The sequence below is a fragment of the Schistocerca serialis genome, chromosome 9 (assembly GCF_023864345.2).
Source record: "Schistocerca serialis cubense isolate TAMUIC-IGC-003099 chromosome 9, iqSchSeri2.2, whole genome shotgun sequence".
In the NCBI taxonomy this organism is placed as follows: Eukaryota; Metazoa; Arthropoda; class Insecta; order Orthoptera; family Acrididae; genus Schistocerca; species Schistocerca serialis.
The window spans coordinates 162690859-162709590 of NC_064646.1; the positions used below are offsets into that span (position 1 = coordinate 162690859).

The following is an 18732-nucleotide window of genomic DNA, read 5'->3' on the forward strand; positions in this document are numbered from 1 at the left end:
GAGGACTGATGCGCCATGTTTCTGCGTGGCAAGGTGAATGGTTCTTGCAATTGCTTGAGCAAAACGGTGTCATAATGATGACATTGCAAGACACCTCAATAACTAGGCATCCTGACACTAGACTACATGTTCAGTAAGTTGACACTGCAGAAGTCGCTACCTGGGGCTTCTGGGAGTTGAAATTATGACACATCACAGCACCAGCAGGCTCTTGGAGATGCTTAATTGACAGTAAAGCTCGGGCAAATGCTGTCATGGTTGCCTAATGATTGTCCCTGGGACCTCCAGCTTGTTATGACTTACACTGAGGTGACAAAAATCATGGGTTGTTTCCTAAAATCGTGCAGACATCCTTTTGCCCAGCACAGTGCAGCAACTACATATGGCATTGACTCCACAAGTCGTTGGAAGTACCTTCCAGAACAACTGAGCAATGCTGCCTCTATAGCCATCTATAATTGCAAAATAGTGGCCAATTTAGGATTTTGTGCACGAACTGACCTCTCTATTGCGTTTCATGTAGCGCAATTTGAGTGGCCTACTATTTGCTTGAACTGTCCAAAATGTTCTTCAAACCCATCATGAATAATTGTGGCCTGGTGACATGGCGCATTGTTGTCCATTATTGTTTGGGAACGTGAAGTCTATGGATGGCTGAAAATGGTATCCAAGTAGCGAAACATAACCATTTCCAGTCAGTGATCAGTTCAGTGAAACACAAACCATTCCAGTAAACACAGCCACCACCAGGTTGCACAGTGCCTTGCTGACAACGTGGGTCCATGCCTTCATGCCACAATTAAACCCTACTAACAGCTGTTACCAAGTGAAATCAGGACTCATCTGACCAGGCCACGGTTTTTCAGTCGTCTAGGATTGAAACCTTATGATCATGAGTCCAGGAGAGGTGCTGCAGGTGACGCCATGCTGCTAGCAAAGACATGCATGTCGGTCATCCGCTGCCATAGGCCATTAACGCCAAATTTCGTCACACTGTCCTAACGGATATGTCCACTATACAGCCCATATTGATTTCTGTAATTATCTTACACAGTTTTGTTTGTCTGTAAGCACTGACAACTCTATGCAGAAGCTGCTGCTCTGACTCATTAAGAGAAGGTCACAGGCCACTGTGTTATCCATGGTGAGAGTTAATTTCTGAAATATGGTATTCTCAGCACATTCTTGACACTGTGGATGTCGGAATATCGAATTCCGTAATGATTTCCGATATGGTATGTTATATGCGTCTAGCTCCAACTATCATCCCGCCTTCAAAGTTCGTTAATTCATGTCATACAGCTACAATCACGTCAGAAACATTTTCACACGAATCAGCCGAGTACAAATGCCATCTCCACAAATGCACTGCCCTTTGATACTTTATGTACACGATGTTACTGTCCTCTCTATTTGTGGATATCTCTATCGCTTGACTTGTGTCACATCAGTGTATACTGCCTAACTCAGACAGACATTCTGTAGTCATTGCTGGCTGCTTGCTACAAACAGAGTCCATGACAATCGAACTGAGGTGAGTTAACAAGCTGCCATTGATGGACTCTCTCTTCTTTAGGTGCAAGTTGCTGCCAGAGCGATGTCTGTATGTGACTTGGCACCTTTCGACCGGTAGGTCTCCCTCTGAGTGGCTGTCATTGTTACCGGCCATTCTGCGTCAGCATCTCTGCTACTGTGCTGGCTGTACCGATCTGCCAGCTGTCACCACAGTCTGAGCTAATGAGCCATTTGGTGTCTGTACAATGAGCTGCTGCTGAAACCAGCAAGCTTTGCTGGCCAAGGCTAACCTGAACTACGGATGGCACTGGCCATGTCTCCAACACTATCTCCACTGTTGTACTTGTTAAATGTGAAGGGATTATTCAACAAGTACTGTTTCCACGATGGACCATTGCTTGCCACTGGCCACCAGATGGCTATAGTAATTCCCACAGTTGCAGCTGCAGATATCCTGGTCTATCACAGCTAGTCCACCACCCACCATGTCAGTCACTCACCCTGGCTGCTACAACAGTTTGGAGGAAAGCGAGGATATACTATTTCCAATACAGCTGTGCCTACAGTCAAGTCTGTATTAAGGAGATTCCCGAAGCTACCAGTACTGTTGCCAGCTTTCAGCTCATAGTGCTAAAGTCCGCAAACGAAAACGATAGTTCTCTATACAGCTGAAACAATACTGAGGCACTGCTATAGAAACTTTTACAAAATTACATTACCGATACATGATTGGTCGAAGTAGGCACACTAAACTGCCATGCCCAGGCCACTGCAACTGCCAGGGACCATCTTACATCGAGTCGACTATAGTTATCTACTTTATCCGTCCAACTAACTTTCAGATTAAGAGTAGGTTTACTTAACAGTATGTAGAATATTGAATTTTTCTCGATATGTGTGTGCAAGACCTTTCGTAAAGCAATGTTGTAACGAAAAGGGCAGCTGCATAATAACAGGGGTCGCTGTATGTCTGTAAGACAGTATACTGATAATTTAATCTATTTTTTCCACTTGTGCCCACAGTTAACATAATGTGGTAGACGCATCACGAAGTTAACAATTATTCATGTATTCGTCTCTCAAGTATTTTGCAAACAGTCACATATATGAGTTGCAGTTTTACAGGCCCCTACCAACTATAATGAGCCTCTTGCTTGCCTCAGCACATGCTTATACAGAGTGAGCATTAATAAAACAGGTACCTAACTGGAAATAGAGGAAAAAAGTTCCTGTGAACATGTGCCCAGAAATGGACGATGACATGTGCAACGACAAAAAAAAAAAGAGTTCAAATGTGTGTGAAATCTTATGGGAGTTAACTGCTAAGGTCATCAGTCTCTAAGCTTACACACTACTTAACCTAAATTATCCTAAGGACAAACACTCACACCCATGACTGAGGGAGGACTCGAACTTCCGCTGGCACTAGCCTTACAGTCCATGACTGTAGCGCCACAAGACCGCTCGGCTAATCCCGCGCGACAAACAACAAATCGTCCCAGAACACAGCACAGAGCTACATCGCATCCACGTCAAAACAGATGTTCAAAGTGACCTCCATCGGATTGCAGGTGATAGGGGTAGTAGCAGTTGTCATGCAGGATACACATAATCATACTTTGGCTTCCACCATGTTGGTGGGCCACTTGCCTGGAGCTTGTACGAGGGTTCTTCCATTCGTCCATTTGAAAGGATGATCACACAAACGCCGAAAAGGGGCTTCAAATGTTGTGTGATGTGACTGGTGTCTGTGAGGGTATTTGTTTAGGTATAACCTTGCTGCCTCTCGACCGTTTCCTTCTGCTTGATCGTACACAGACACCATCTCGGAATGTTCCCTACACGAATACCAGACCATTTTGTTACTTACAGTACGTTGCGTCAATCACACGGCCTTAACATGCGACACGTAATCAGAGGAACCGTCATTAGTCAGCGCCATCTACATCTGCGTTGAGTAGGGAAGACCACCGACCACTAATCCTCTGGTCAACGTCAACAACAGTTTCCAAAATTTGTTGTAGTTCAGTAGTGAAGCTCTCTTACAAACTGACTACGAGCTTTCAAAGTGCAATAATCCGAACTGCTGATCTTTCCCATTCCCCTGCAGGACCCTATGTGATTACTGTTATAGCACAATCTCTCAGTACTGTTAATCTGGAAAGCAAAACTCATAGGGTACAATTATTGTCTACTGAGTACTAGAAGTTTCCGATATCGTTCAAGATTAGATTACCTAATGATTATTCTAGGAATGTAGTCGTACGTATCGCCTCCCGTAGTCATCGTGAGGACAACATTAGATTAATTACAGTGCGCACAGAAACATTTAAACAGTTATTCTTCCCACGTTCCATACATAAATTGAACGGGAAAAAGTCCTCATAACTGGTTCAACGTGATGTAACTTCTGCCATGCTCTTCATAGTGGTTTGCAGAGTGTAGGCATAGATGAAATATTTAGCGTACTTTGAAATTGTGTTTTGTTATCGACAGAGTTTGGTCGATAGTTGGTTCGCGCTGCTAGAGCATCTCTTTCCACTTATAGCAACGCCATCTTTAGTAGCATGGTAGTGAATTAAGTTTTGCAAAGTTTAAGCTTCTCAAAATGAGTGATGCAGGCTTTTTTCGGGTAATGTTGATTATTACATACAGTCCCATAACGATAATTAGCTTATCGTGATTATAATAGAAGTGCAAAGAGTAATTTTTTTACAAGAAGTAGGGAGTAGGTGCGCAGCTTGTCGATGTGACTTTGACCACCCATCGAGATTTTGAAAAGTAGAAGTCTACTTTTGGAAATTTACGGTAACTGAAAGTGATCGGGAGTGGGGGAGAAGTTATAAAAACATTTCTGAGTGGACTGCGTGCAGCAGCTGTATTGTTTTTAGGATCGCCGTTTAGTACGGAAGTAGCTATTTTTTGAAGGGTACATAACTTCATTTGTAGGAAAGAGAAGAATACATCACAAGGTCTAACCATGATGTATACTGTAAGTTCACAAGCCATATATTTAGAACTACTTAATAATTATCTGTAATATTCTGTAATAGAGAAAACTGAGTGTTGAGGAGTGAGTACGTAGGTGGTGCTCGTTAGGGTTATTTTGACTTTTGGTGAATCGGGTATTCAGTTCGTTTCCATCCACAAACACACCATTATTTTGCCACTAGGATTAATCGTAATTTACCTCCATAGCTTTAAGTTTGTTGTTTTTTTTCTCAAAACTGCAGTAAAAGAAAGACATATAATGGTAACATTATCATGAAAGTAGTTTACTGAATCTCTTTTTAGGGACAGGCTGCTTTAACCAATTATATCATGCTGCATGAGCTGACATAAGCTACTTAACTCACTTAACCTTGCTTCAATACACTACATTGTGTTGATAATTTGGTCTTGTCAGCTAACCATAATTTATTTTGACCTACGCTGACAAGGTTACTTTGCGGAGGGAGTTGTTAAATGAGCTGCTCCTACTACCTCTGCCTCCCCTCTCCTTTTTCTTCTATTTGGTTTGATTTGTAAATATTTGAGGTTGCAGACTTAAACATATGCTGCACCTTGTTTGTTATTGTGGGTGTAAGCAGCTTATTTGTGTTTATGTAAACAGATCCTTCTTACTGGGTCATATTTATGTCTAAAGTTACTTAAAGTTAACAGGGTTTTCATAATGAAAGAATATTACGAGTTTCTGTTTTGTCTTTCAACACAAGACTTTGCTTTCTGTGAGAAACGATTAGTTTTGTTACTCGGTTTATCCCTGTGTTGTCATTTTCAGAACAGCTCTGATAATTGTCTGTTTTGTATACAATTTATTACCATTCAGAGACAGTTACTCATTTACTTAAGTAACTTGAAGACTGGAATTTGTCCGAAGACACACAGCATGAATGCACCTGTCACATATATTCTGCAAATTGTTTGTTGTGTTGTGTATTGTAATGTGCATTTGCTGGAATGCTTTAAATGCAGCATGCATCTTCAGTGTCTTACAGTCAAGTAATTGTCGATTAGATAGAGATAAGCATGTGACACTTTACATTCTTACAAGTGAAGAATTTACTTCCATATTTTCTGATCTACACATTTTCAGGTCCCAGGATTGGAATGTGACCATTTTGGGAGGGATGTACCTGACAAGAACTGAAAGCCTGCAACTGAAATTATTTAGGTTTTATATGAAAAAGTCCACTTGTAAAATGGCCACAGCGATTGAGGAATAAGTTGTTGCACTCAAACAAAACTAAAAGTTTGGAAAGTTTTGTAGTAAAAGTGTAAATTGTCTTTTTATGAGTGGGATGTTTCCCATTTACCTATTACGAGGGTTGTAGAGCCTCATCAGTGGACTCCAATTTTATAACTATTTAACAATTCACTTTATGTAGACAGTTATACTTTGAAATGATTTCTTGGCACACTGCATGCTTTGCATTTATTGGAATGCATGTCAAAATGCTATTGTCTTATTTCTGTATTAAAATCAGTTGCAGACTGTTTTTAAGATTCTAGTTGTGTAGGTTAGTTGTAACTATATGATGCTAAAAGTGTCATAAAATTGACAGGGTATTATGTTTTCATGTTTCTAGTAATTCTTTTTGCAAAGATTGTTTATTGCAGCTTGATGCTAGAATTTCGTCAGTCCTCTGAGCCTTCTGCTACCATCCCTTAGTTGTGCAGTTAATACAATCCTTTGTCAATTTGTGAACCCAGGAAGCTGTAATAAGGTGATGGGGAAACTACTGTTATTGCAGCACAGTTCATTTCGAAAGTGCTGCTGTTGCTGGAATGGCAGCCATGGTTCCTTTCAATTTATAGTGAATTTCATGTGTAGTATCTTTCTTTCTTGTAACTAGATGGTTGTCGTTTGCCACTACTGGAAGTTGATTGTTGAAGACGTAAGGTCAGTTATATTTGCTGACACCAAGATGGCTAGTATTATGACAAATTTTGTTATATACTACATCCATAATTTTATTCCTACGCAAGAAAGCAGTCGTACATAAAATTTAGACACAGCGGAAAGTCCCAGATTAAATATAACTCACTTTTAAGATGAAGTACTGAATTTTGATGTGGAACTTGTAAATTCCTTTAAGACTTGAAAGAAAATTGTGTACTAGGATATGTTTCCTGATGTGAAGTCTGTATTTTCTCCAGTGAACTAGCCCCCCCACCTGTGTCCAGAATGGCCCTGTGTACGTAATACATGCATGAAAATTGCCCCTTTATTCTTGTCCACCCCTTGCATATAATTATGCTCTCAACACTGCAATTCTTCTGTTATGTTCTTACGCTTTCTCGTCCTCTTCTGCTTTTACCTGGAATTTGCTGAGAGTTATTTCTCCCTCCCCCAGTAATTAATTTTTCACAGGTAATGTTGTATCTAAACATGAAGTACCGAAATACTAGACACATTTCTCTATTATGTAATGGAACATTTCCAACTTCACCTTGGTGTTTTGGTTGTTTCTACAGGAAAAACTTGTTGAATGTAGAGTGAATGTTGGCAATGTATGATTATCTGACTTTAGAAATGGTTGAACTGCTGACCTCCCAATTTTACTTTGTATGTGAGCAGATGTTGGGAGTGGAAGTTTGCAATTGGCTTGTAGCATGTTGACTGCTGAGATAAGCCCTGCCTCCCCCTTCCATAGCAACTAGCTTACAAAATATGAAAGAAAGGAAAGTGTCATAGATTAATATGTTGCAGAAGTGACACTTAATATGATGGCTAGTCGTTAGAAGAATAAAGTTCAGTCTCTTCCCTCATTTTTGTAATTAATATTAAGAATCACTACTCACAGCACACTATTCACAAAAGCTACTTGTTTTTACGCCACAGTACTGTTCTGTAACTAATGTTGGCAGCCATTGTAAAGATTCCAGAACTGTGCGGAGTCAGCCGACTTCTGCTGATCAAAGAGGAGACAGGATAAAATCTGTGAGCAGTAGTCACCAACCAGAGTTCATATATCTCAATGGCATGTGTTAAATACTGAACCACTGTTGGTGAACTTTAACATCTGACTACACTGCAAATTGCTGTCATCACATCAGCATTTGCATGAGTGGTTCTAATGTGTAACTCAAGTCAGTTTGCCAATTGTTAATTGTTAGATGTATATTCTGTCACATCACATCTAACATGAGCTGTAATACATGATAGAGAAATCTGACAAGTATTTTGGTGCCAGTCCAGCATCACAATTTAACTGTTCCAAAATTGTGTTAATTGCTGTCTTAATATTTCATACTTTGTCTGCAGGAAAGGGGTGTTTACAAATACACAGTTATTGCCTTATATTGTACTGTAAATTTGACAAAATTAGGGAGACAATAGTGTGTTAACCTTATTACAACAAATTTTGTTCGTCATGATCAACACATATTTGCTTAATCCATATCTTTTACTATATAATTTTATGTATCATTTTAATGTTTGAGTTGGAAGATTTCTTATACATCCATTCTGAAAATGTATCCAAAATCTATTTACTTTTTCGAATTGGCAGCGTACCTGCTCAATCTTGCTGTAATAAACTGCCAGAGTTCGTCTGTTGTTACCGTGCAGACATTATTCCTTTAGAAGGACACTGAAATACAATAATCCAAGGAACATTGTAACACAAACAGTTTGGCTTGTTACAGTTCTTCCCAAATAATTATAACATGGGATGTACATTTGATTTCCATGTAATCAGTATGCCACATAGATGACACTAACATACTCCGTAAACTAGAAACATATTAAAAGTTGAGAGGTGTTTTTAAATTTAATCAGCTGTTGTTTGTGTTGATTTGGCATAATTTTGCATGTGGATGGAGTAAAACTACACTTCAACTAAATCAAGTAATAGTCTGACAATAGTGGGAACAACTTGTTCAGGGTAAAGAGGAATATTTGATACTAGTTGTTACCTTTGACCAGTGCTGTAATGTTAATGGCCACAGTAATCTCTTCTTGTGGTGTGTATTTCACAGCTTGGTTGTTAGTTGGCGAAGCCAACAAATGTGGAAACCAAAACAAGTGGTTGTGTCACAGACTGACCTATAGTGTAGCACATTTGAAAAAATCACGACTATTAACGCATTTTTTGCCATGTCCTTTACAACATTTTGTGATGTGTCCTCTTATCATTGGTCAAATCTGATGATTAACAGTGAATATTCCTCTTTATCCCTTATTCACATGAGTAGATACTGGCATGTCACACTTTAAAGTAGAGCACAGTATTACCTCCAAATGCAGGCACAAAAAGACATTTTTTAGGGCAGAGTTAGCAGTTTTGCTAGTTGCATTTTCATTAAAATTATTGACAGCATTTTATGCTCACTGATGGAATTTAAACTATAGGAAGAGGTAGGTATTGTATAATGTTGTGGAAATTGAGACTCCACCTCAGCAAACAGTAAGCCTATAGTGAACAGTGTAAGAACTACAGACACTACGATAACTTTAACAGTTTGCAGCACACGGTGGTTTTTCATGGAAGTTGCGGTGAAATTCTTCCTGTGTGATTCATTGGTAAAAGGTTGCAGAGTAAGCTTGATAATTTATGCAGGTTGAAAATTACAGGGGAAGCATACATCCAGTGGATCACGAATTTTGAGTATCTTTCATACGACCTAGTACATCATTAGATATAACAAATGCTACTCTTTCTGGGCATTTTTGAGAACAGGTTTATTGAACCCGTTGAATTCTATACCAGAGCACCCTCATCCAGCGATGCCATTAGCACAACTGGATAAATCTACCTATGCAGTGTTTCAGTCTAGTAGATTTCTTTCCCTCATCTTTTACCAAACACTTGTATGACTACAATGAATCGTGTTCCTTTCAAAAGGAACTATGGAGATCGTAGGGCAAGGCATAGAGGTATTATGGGACATTTGTGCTTGCTTTGTAATGTATGCTTTAATAGCAAAGTAACAAAAAAAAATTATAACAGAATGCTTCTGTATTTTGCTGCTGGAGAGAGAATCGTAGTATGAAGACTGCATAACTCTTCATTCTGTAGTACTGCATCAGTTGACAGCTTTGTTATTCATTCTCATGTTGAAATATGCTTGATTTGCATAAAAAATTATGTCTCAGTGGCCATTCTTTCTAAATATTGATGTGGGATTCTGCTGTTGTTATTAAAAATTAAATGTACGTTTCAGAACGTAGTATTCCGAAAATGTGATTGATGTACGTCTATACTGTGTTTTTCATGCATGTATGATGGATAACCATTTGATACATGCATGAGTGAGTGTATCAGTAAATAAACGTTGAGTTGGTTGTTGTTTTGATGTTACCTGCTCATGAATGTGTTGTTGTTGTTATACCTTTACAAAGAAACGTGATTTTTTTGTAGTAATGTGTTTCGTGGAAAATAATAAAAAGGAAAATTAGTAGACTTGAACAGAGTATGGTCAGACTTCTTGCCTGTCAACTTACCTAGATGTACAGACATTGATGGTTGGTGCTCTGGTGTGCAAATCAACAGGCTCATAAAACTTTGAACCTCGATTTCTCTAAAACATTCAAGAAGTGTATTGTACTGCAGCCGCATGAGTTACATCTAAGTATGTATTATTATCATACAAAAGAACAACAAAATGAGTTTGACATTGAGTTTTTTGTTCATTCATTAGCTTTGAAGTGTGTTTGCTATGTTTGGTTTTTATGAAAATATGAGATTGTGATTGAAACTGTCGAGTTGCTTATTCAGCTAATGTATGTGTTCAAAAACATCATACTTTGAATGAGCTCAGTGCATATTAAATGAAAATTATGCCCGTATTTAATTACTGGTAAACTAATAGTAAGCAGCAGCTCTTAATTTGAGATACCACCAGAGACTGTGTTGCATTTATGAGACTTTAGTTGTCCTTGTTGGGTAATATGTCTTTATTGTATACAGCTATAATGATTGGTTGCATAAATTCAGTTATAGTTTGTTGTTGAAGGAACACACAGACCAAAGGGCTGTGTGATGGAAATATGTGAAACTTGAAGTCCCTTATTATGGCGTTTGAGGCAGGAGGAGGAAAGTGGAAGTCATTGAGAGATTTTAAAAAATCAGACAGTGGAAACATCCAGGATGAAATAATAATTCAATATTATGAAAAGGAGAGAGTATTGCTCACCATATAATAGAGATGTTGAGTCGTAGGCACAATTAAAAGACCACTAAATAAGTAAGATTTTGGCCAAGAGGCCTTCTTTTGAGTTAGACAACATATGCACACATTCACGCAAACACAAATTGCACACAGCCCCTGTAAGGTGGTGGTTATGAAAGCTGCACAGGCACAGGACAGTAGAGAAACACGGAGGAGCCTTTATGGATGGAAATTTTTATGGTTGACAAATCAGAGCTTTGTCTGAGTGTAATGTGCTCCTGTATTAAAATGTTTGTCTGGTGTGCATTACTAGCTTAAGTTGCACACACCCCTCCCCCCCCCTCCCTCCCCCACCAAATTGAGAATTACATGCTTAATACTTTATTTACCATTCCAATTTTATGACTTCCATTGTATTTCTCATTCTGTTCCCTGATTTTTAGAAGAAGATACTTGGTCTTACAAACATGAGCTTCCTTAAATATCTTATTAATTATCTTTGCTTCACCGTTTGCATTATTAGGATGTTATTTCAATAAGTACTTGCGTTTAATTGATTTTTCATCAATTTATCTAAAAAATTGTTTTACATTTATATTTCTTATTCTCTAACCTATGAGAGAGCATGTGGAACGATGTTTGTGAACAATTTGTCATTGTGAATGATGCTGGGTATGAAATTGTATAATTGTGCTTGAAAAGTGCACAAAAGTTATTTTTTGTTTTAACTCCCCTTGTGTGCTGTTTGGTTAAGCAGAACATTAGTTTCATTGGTTACCCAAGAAATTTGTATAAGCAACAAATGAACTAGGTGCTTTACCAATGTGCTTCTCTGCCAAGAATTTCTAATGTTTAGTTTGCAGTGAAGTGGGAATAATTTGTGTAAGAGTTCAAAGCTATTGTCTTTGGTTAAAATTTGTTTCTATCAGTATATTATTTTGGTATAGATAGCATCTGCACTATGCCAGTTTGTTTTCATTTATCATGTACCTTCTGCATGTTGCATTTTGTCTGTTAGTTGTACGCAGCTTACCACTTTTTTTCTATGCAGAATGTTGATGCAGTAAGTTGTCATCCATTACTTTGGTGTTGTGGTGTTGTCTGATTGGATTGTTTCTTTGTTTGCAGGGTACGTCCGCGGAGCAGGATAACCGCTTTAGTGATAAAGAGAAGAAACTTCTCAAACAGATGAAGTTTGGCGATAGCTTGAGTCGGAAGGTAAGGGAAATGAAGTGTATATTTAGTGTACCCAAAAGCCATTCTCGATAGGAGTTTGATGGTTTTCTTGGAACTAGGAACTCAGTTGTAAATATCTGCACTAATTTTCAAAATAACACCTAGCTTGGATAATTTATCGTGACACGTTAGAAACAAGATGGAGCCTTAATTATGGGACAAATGATGATGGTCTTATGACAGCTGGAGAGACCCTGGTCTTCAGTGTGGTGCTTTACAAGGCACCAATGTTTGTCAGAACTTGGTATCAAATGTTTTATGGGAAGTAGATGCTGAAGTAGGAAAATAGATATCTCGTTTAATCAAATTGTATGTTCAGATTTGCCTTCTGCGCAGGTGCCATGAATAAGCATAGTGCCCATTTTTAATAATAAAATTTCTTTCAGTGAAACAGTCACATGCATTCGGAAATAGCTAAACTGACTAATTTTTGTCTCCTACATTTATTTCATGGAAACAAGATGAAGTGAAACGTTCATTTTGCTCAGTTAATGAATGAGTCGTGGGTGTTTGTATCTTCTGTCACTATTGGTTAAAACTAGGCAGTCCAACCAGTGTAGTCGTTAAAGAATTAGTGTGAACACTTGACAGAAACAAATGTTATTTCAAATTTCCTGAAACTACCATTTCAATTGAAATAAATATGACACAGTGGCAAGATTGGTGTTCCATGACAATGCTATTGAGATTATGACTTACCTTTGCATACCAGCATCACCAGTAAACCACGGAGCTTGTGGCATTATCCAATAGGTCATTTACATACAGAAAGCAGAAAATTTTGGTGTCAAGTTTTGTAAATTTTGGGAGATTTTCCTGTAGTTGCATTCCTATTTTCTGTCAGCTTAATTTTCTACTTTGATTTATTTCTTAGTCTTCTTGGTGTGTGTGTTTTATTAATTGGGAAGAATACAGCTGCCGCTGTAGAAGATTGGAAATAGGAATGCCTGCTACTTTCTGACAATTCCAACATGCGCAAAGTTGATTTTCGAATTAATCCTGAAGATAAAAGTTGCCATGACTTGGAGCAAGTCAAGACTAGGTAGGATGGTCACATGACCTCCAGGAGCTTGTCAGTTAAGTGCAAATGTTTATGTGAAAATATTTACAGCTAAAATAGTAGACATGCTTTACAGTGATTAGTTTGTTAATGGGTAGTGTAATGCCATTTAAATTATAGGGAAGATTATTCGACATTTCATTGGATGTAAACTGATGTTTATACTTTGTTATTGTTGTCACTTATCAGTTGTAACTAGAGGGCAGCCAATTTATACAGGGTGATTCACGAAGATATGCAAATATTTTAATATGATATTCTACAAGTAAAACTAAATAACAAAGTAGATATAAACTTAGATCCGCAAATATTTAGTTACGGCTAATAAAAGATTTTGCTTGAAATTTAGCAACTTTGCTAATATGAAGCCATCACAAAAGTGTACGAGGCTAAAGTAAAGCATGACTCCCATTTATTTTGTTGTTTTGGTCTGTTGAATCTAATAAAACATATTCCAGACATGTCTCTGCAGCAGTTTTCCAGAACATCCGGAGAAGCAAAGAAGTAATTTCGTAAAATTTTTAATTTATTAACTACTTGGCCCAATTTGTTTTTTAAATTCCAGACAATAACGCCAAGTTTTCAACAGAAGTTTTAGAGAATTTAGTTTTGGAAAAATAATGTAATAACTTTAACTGAAATTGTATGAATGTGTCAGGTAACCTGCTTGTAATAATACTGTAGCACATGTGAATTCGTGTTAAACAGGAAAAAACGAAGCTCAGTGTTAAGGAAGTTTTGCACATACAACTTCACAGTACATCCACATAAATGTTCAAAAATACCTCCACAGAGTTCACTGCATTTAGCTGCACGCATATGAAAAGATTTTGTTGCTCATTTCAGTTTCACGGGGTTGTTTTTAATTTCATCTATTGCATTTGTAAAGCGAGCAAGTAATGCTTCACGTTTATTGACTTTCTCCTCATAAACTATGTCTTTCATCGATCCCCATACATAAAAATCTATTGGTGTTAAATCAGGTGATCTGGGTGGCCACAGATGTGTAGCACCACAACCAATCCATTTCTGGGGAAAATGTTCGTTTAAATGTGGAGTAATGGCGTTGGTGAAATGTTTAGGTGTGCCGTCATGTTGAAAATACATTTGCAATTGCGTAGTGAGTGGAGCATCTCTGAGCAAGTGGGGCATTTCTTCTTGAAGGAATTGTAAGTACGTCTCGCCAGTCAGATGTGCTGGGAAAATGAATGGTCCAATAAAGTTTGTGTGGATTATACCACACCACACATTTATGCTAAATCATTGCTGGAAATTGCTTTACACTGTTGCATGTGAGTTTGTTTCAGACCATACTTGCTCGTTATGTAAATTGTTTATACCATCTCAAGTAAACTGTTCCTCATCAGTAAATAAAATGTATTTGTATAACCGCCGATTGGTATTTAACCAGTTGCACAACTTCAAGGGAAGGGTAGGATCTCCCAGGTGTAAATGATGCACTTTCTGTTTATGGTAAGGATACAGCTTATTGTACTTCAGTGTACGCTATACCTTAGGTTGTGAAATGCCTAATCATTGAGAGATACATTGTGTACTGGCACCAGGGCTAAGTTCTGCAGCATACATAATATCCTCATCATCTTCACATATCAAGTGCTCATACTGATTATGAACGCTAGGTAGAGAACTTGTCTCCCGTAACATTCGAAATACTCCACTATTGGTTCGTGCATTTGGAATCCTCTGAGTTGATTATGTACACAATATTTGTTAACTGCAGCTGTAACATTACAATCACATTTGCCATAAATAAACACCATATTGGCATGTTCCACTGTTGTAAATTTGAAAGGCATCCCTATTTCATAAATAATCTACAAACTATAACAGTTACAAGTGGATTCACTTAAATACACTGTTGTTATCATGTTCTTTCACTGAACAGTACAGAAAACTACTTGTTTAAAGGTTAGGAAATGACTGAAACAACTCGCTAATGGTCACCAACAATAACATAAATGTTTCTACATTCTTAATCAAAAGTAAACAAATTTACTTGTATAATAATCTTTGCTTCTCTGGATGTTCTGGAAAACTACTGCAGATAAACGTCTGGGACATGTTTTATTAGATTCACCAGACCAATAACAACAAAATAAGTGGAAATCATGCTGTACCTTAAGCTCGTACAGTTTTGCGATGGTTTCATATTAGCGAAGTTCCTAAATTTCATACAAAATCTATTATTAGCCATAACTCAAATGTTTGTGGATCTGTGATATATTAACTATTTTCTTTAGTTTTACTTGTAGAATAACATATTAAAATATTTGCATATGTTCGTGAATCGCCCTGTATAGTGACAAAATAGTTTCATTTTGTAATTGAAATTTTTAGAACTGGAAGTTTTTGCTCTAACCAGTTATTTTCCAGCTGTGAAACAAATTCTGTAGTTAAGTTTAATGTTTTGTTATTGAGTGAAATTATTGCATACATTTTAATCAGATACCAACTAAATTTGATATATGTTGCTAGAGGTTGTTACAAACAAGTATTGTTAGATGGCAGAAACCACTAATTCACTATTTCTCAGATTCACTACTTTTTTTTACTCAAGAACAGAGAGAGTATAGCAATTTTTGCAGTTTCCCCAATTATCTTTTAAATGAGTTTTTCAAATCCCTATTTCTGGGATGAAATAATGTGGATTGCTGCATCAAACAAGTCCGGGGGCTGAAGATGACACCAGCAACAACATTTATGTATATCCACCAGCTGCGACATAGTTGTGTATACAAACAGTGATCCAATACTGTCAAATGTTTTCTATTCCAGTCTTTGATCACAATATCAATTCTTTTGACTATGACCGGTTCCAGTCCATAATGACCATCCTCAGATCTTTTCTACACCATGTCCTAAAGTGATAAGGCCATAATGGCAACGTCAAAACATATAATCAGCACAGCATCCTCACATGTTTTCGTATGTTTTGACATTGCCATTATGGCCTTATCACTTTAGGACATGGTGTAGAAAAGATATGTGGATGGTCATTACGAACTGAAACCATATATTCCTAGAGTCATCACTTAAAGCTGGTCTATGAAAATTTGTTAGTAAACCTTTTTGTGATAGGCATAAATTATCTTCAGGAGTCTGCCAGTTCAGTTTCATCAACATCGCTGTAACAATCTCCCATGGTTCAAACCGACCTGTGACAATTTGGGCTGCCTTTTTCTGTATACATTCAATATAAAGCTATGTCGCTGCAGTTACGTGCATCATTTGGTTCACTGTCATCAATCATCCTCCATAAAGTCCCGACTTGGCCCCATCCAATTTTCATGTTTTTCCAAAACTTAAAGGACGCCTTTGAGATTTTCATTTTGATGGCGATGAAGCAGTGCAAGCAGAGGTGACGTTATATCTATCAACAAATTGGAATGATTCAACAGTGACGGTATCAACAAACTGTGCTCTCATTAGGAGAAGTGTGTTCATCATCAGGGTGACTGAATAAAGATATAGGAAGTTGATAACTTTTAAATAAAAAAGCTTTGAGAGATTTCACAAAAGAATTTCAGATTACTACTTTTCAGCAAGCTCACATACGTTGTAAAAAGTAACGGTCCTACAACTCACCCATGGAGTCCACACGAGCTTTTTCTAAGTAGCTTCTTCTAAGGGCTACATTGAAAGACCGATTGTATAAACATCATTGATTGGAAGTCAGTTTTGACCTTAGTCCAGAAATTGAACTCAATTCAGGAAACTGCTGTATTGCATAACACTAAACTTAGATCCAGTGAAGGAGATGGCACTGATTAAGTTACCAAGAAAATTGCTTGGTAACATCGCTAAAATTGACTATCAACACAGTTATTCTGCTTCGACCACAAATATTATTGATACTTCACAGGTACATAGTATTTATTATTAATGGTACCGTCTTATAAAACATGCAGGAAAGTAAACAGAAAAAGAGCAGTCTTCAAACTGCATCCCAGCCAAAAAAGATTTGTTGGTGGAAATTGTGTTGGGGCAGTTAAAAAAAAAGTTACTACGGCCAACAAAAAAGAGGCTTGGAAATTAGTTGTTCTTGATCTCAGTTTGCAGTACAATGGGAACAAATCATGATTTGAAATGTTTGAATATGTATTATGACAAAGGACCAAGATAGCTTTCACACGTGACTGTGTGTACTTTCAGGGCACCTTCAAGTATTACATTTCATCTCTATGTAATTACATGTGCTGAAACCAGTGCCAAAACTTTTCGCAGTTGAAATTCATAAAACTGGAAGTGGTAATTTAGTCAGACCTGCTGTTACAAAAACTGGGCAGAACCTAATTGCAGTTCTGAAACCACAATTTATTCTTATTTCCAACCTTTATGACAACAGTGCAGATTATCATCCGAAGGTGTGTGGTTGTTTTGAACACATTATAATACAATTGTGTAATTTTTTGAAACAAATTTGCTATGTGAAAGGTAGTTAAAAATATTATTCATTACATTTCTGTCGATTTCATGTTCTGATGCAGGTAAAAATAACACCGAACGTTGCTCTTCATTCACGTCAGTAAATGAGTAGGTAATCATAATGTCAAATGAATATATTGTTCTCCTTGAAGGCGAAGAAAAGTGTGTTCGCATTGTGTTGTTAAGGCAATATTGTAATTTAACAGTGACAGCAGTACATCCCGTATTTTGAATTAAAAATAACCTCTAATTACAAGTAGATGTGCAATGCACAAACCAGGAGTCTGGTACTGAATCCTAGGGGTTAGAATCATTTCCCAAAAACAAAAGAATATAAATCCTTTTCGACGTGAAAATCAATTTTACGAAAGAAGCCTTGAGTGCAAATAAAAAAAGTTTCACTTGGGGAACATGAAATAAGAATGGTAACACTGAAGGTACAATGAGAAATCAAAGCACTGAACCAGAGAGAATGCAAGAGAATAAATGCTTCACGATTTAGTTTCATTGCTGAATCATAAACTTAAAACAACTCAGTATTTTGCAAAAGCATTGCCAAAGGTTGAAAAAAAGTGGCCAGTGGAGAAAGAGTTTTCCACAACTGATGTGGAATTGACTCTGAGATTAACTGGACTGCACTGCAGTACATTTCACTGAGCTACCGCCTGATAGTTACAAACTGACTTACATACACTGAGGTAACAAGAGCATGGGATAGCGATAGGCATATATAAGGGTAGCACTAGTATTGCGTATGCATGGTATAAAAGGACAGTGCATTGGTGGAATAGTCATTTTTACACAAGCGGTTAATGTGAAAAAGTTTCTGACGTGATTAGGGCCACATGACAGGAATTAAGACTCTGAAGATAGAATAGTAGTTGGAGTTAGACACTTGGGACATCTCATTTTAGAAATCACTAGATAATTAAATGTTCCAAGATGTCAGGAATACCAAATTTAAAGCATTACCTCTCACCAAGGACAATGCGGCATCCAATGGCCTTTACTTAATGACAAAGAGCAGCGGTGTTTCCGTAGAGTTGTCGTTGCTAACAGATGAGCAACACTGCATAAAATAACCACGGAAGTCAATGTGGGACATACACGAATGTTTCAGTTGGGACAGTGCGATGAAATTTTACGTTAATGGGTTGTGGCAGCAGACGACTGACAAGAGTGTCTTTGCTAACAGCGTAACACCGCCTATGGTACCTCACCTGGGCTTGTGACCATATCATTTGGACTCTCGGCAACTGGAAAACCATATCCTGGTCAGATTCGGCCCGATTTCAGTTGGTAAGAGCTGATAGTGCAGACCCCATGAAGCTATGGACCCAAGTTGTCAAAAAGGCACT

At 37.7% G+C, this 18732-nt stretch overlaps 1 protein-coding gene across 5 annotated transcripts in view; it reads left to right on the top strand.

The window, feature by feature from the left end:
- Positions 1–4045: 4045 nt before the first annotated feature.
- LOC126419233 (serine/arginine repetitive matrix protein 1-like) overlaps positions 4046–18732 on the top strand; it is a 139188-nt gene continuing 124501 nt past the window's right edge. For 4 of the 5 annotated variants that reach the window (XM_050086373.1, XM_050086376.1, XM_050086375.1 and 1 more), the window contains exons 1-2: positions 4046–4147; positions 11761–11850. In XM_050086373.1, the coding sequence (XP_049942330.1) occupies positions 4124–4147; positions 11761–11850 (114 nt within the window). In that variant the 5' untranslated portion in view covers positions 4046–4123. Of the gene's footprint in view, positions 4148–4168; positions 4508–11760; positions 11851–18732 lie in introns of those variants that run through there. The other variant, XM_050086374.1, reaches the window with a different exon arrangement.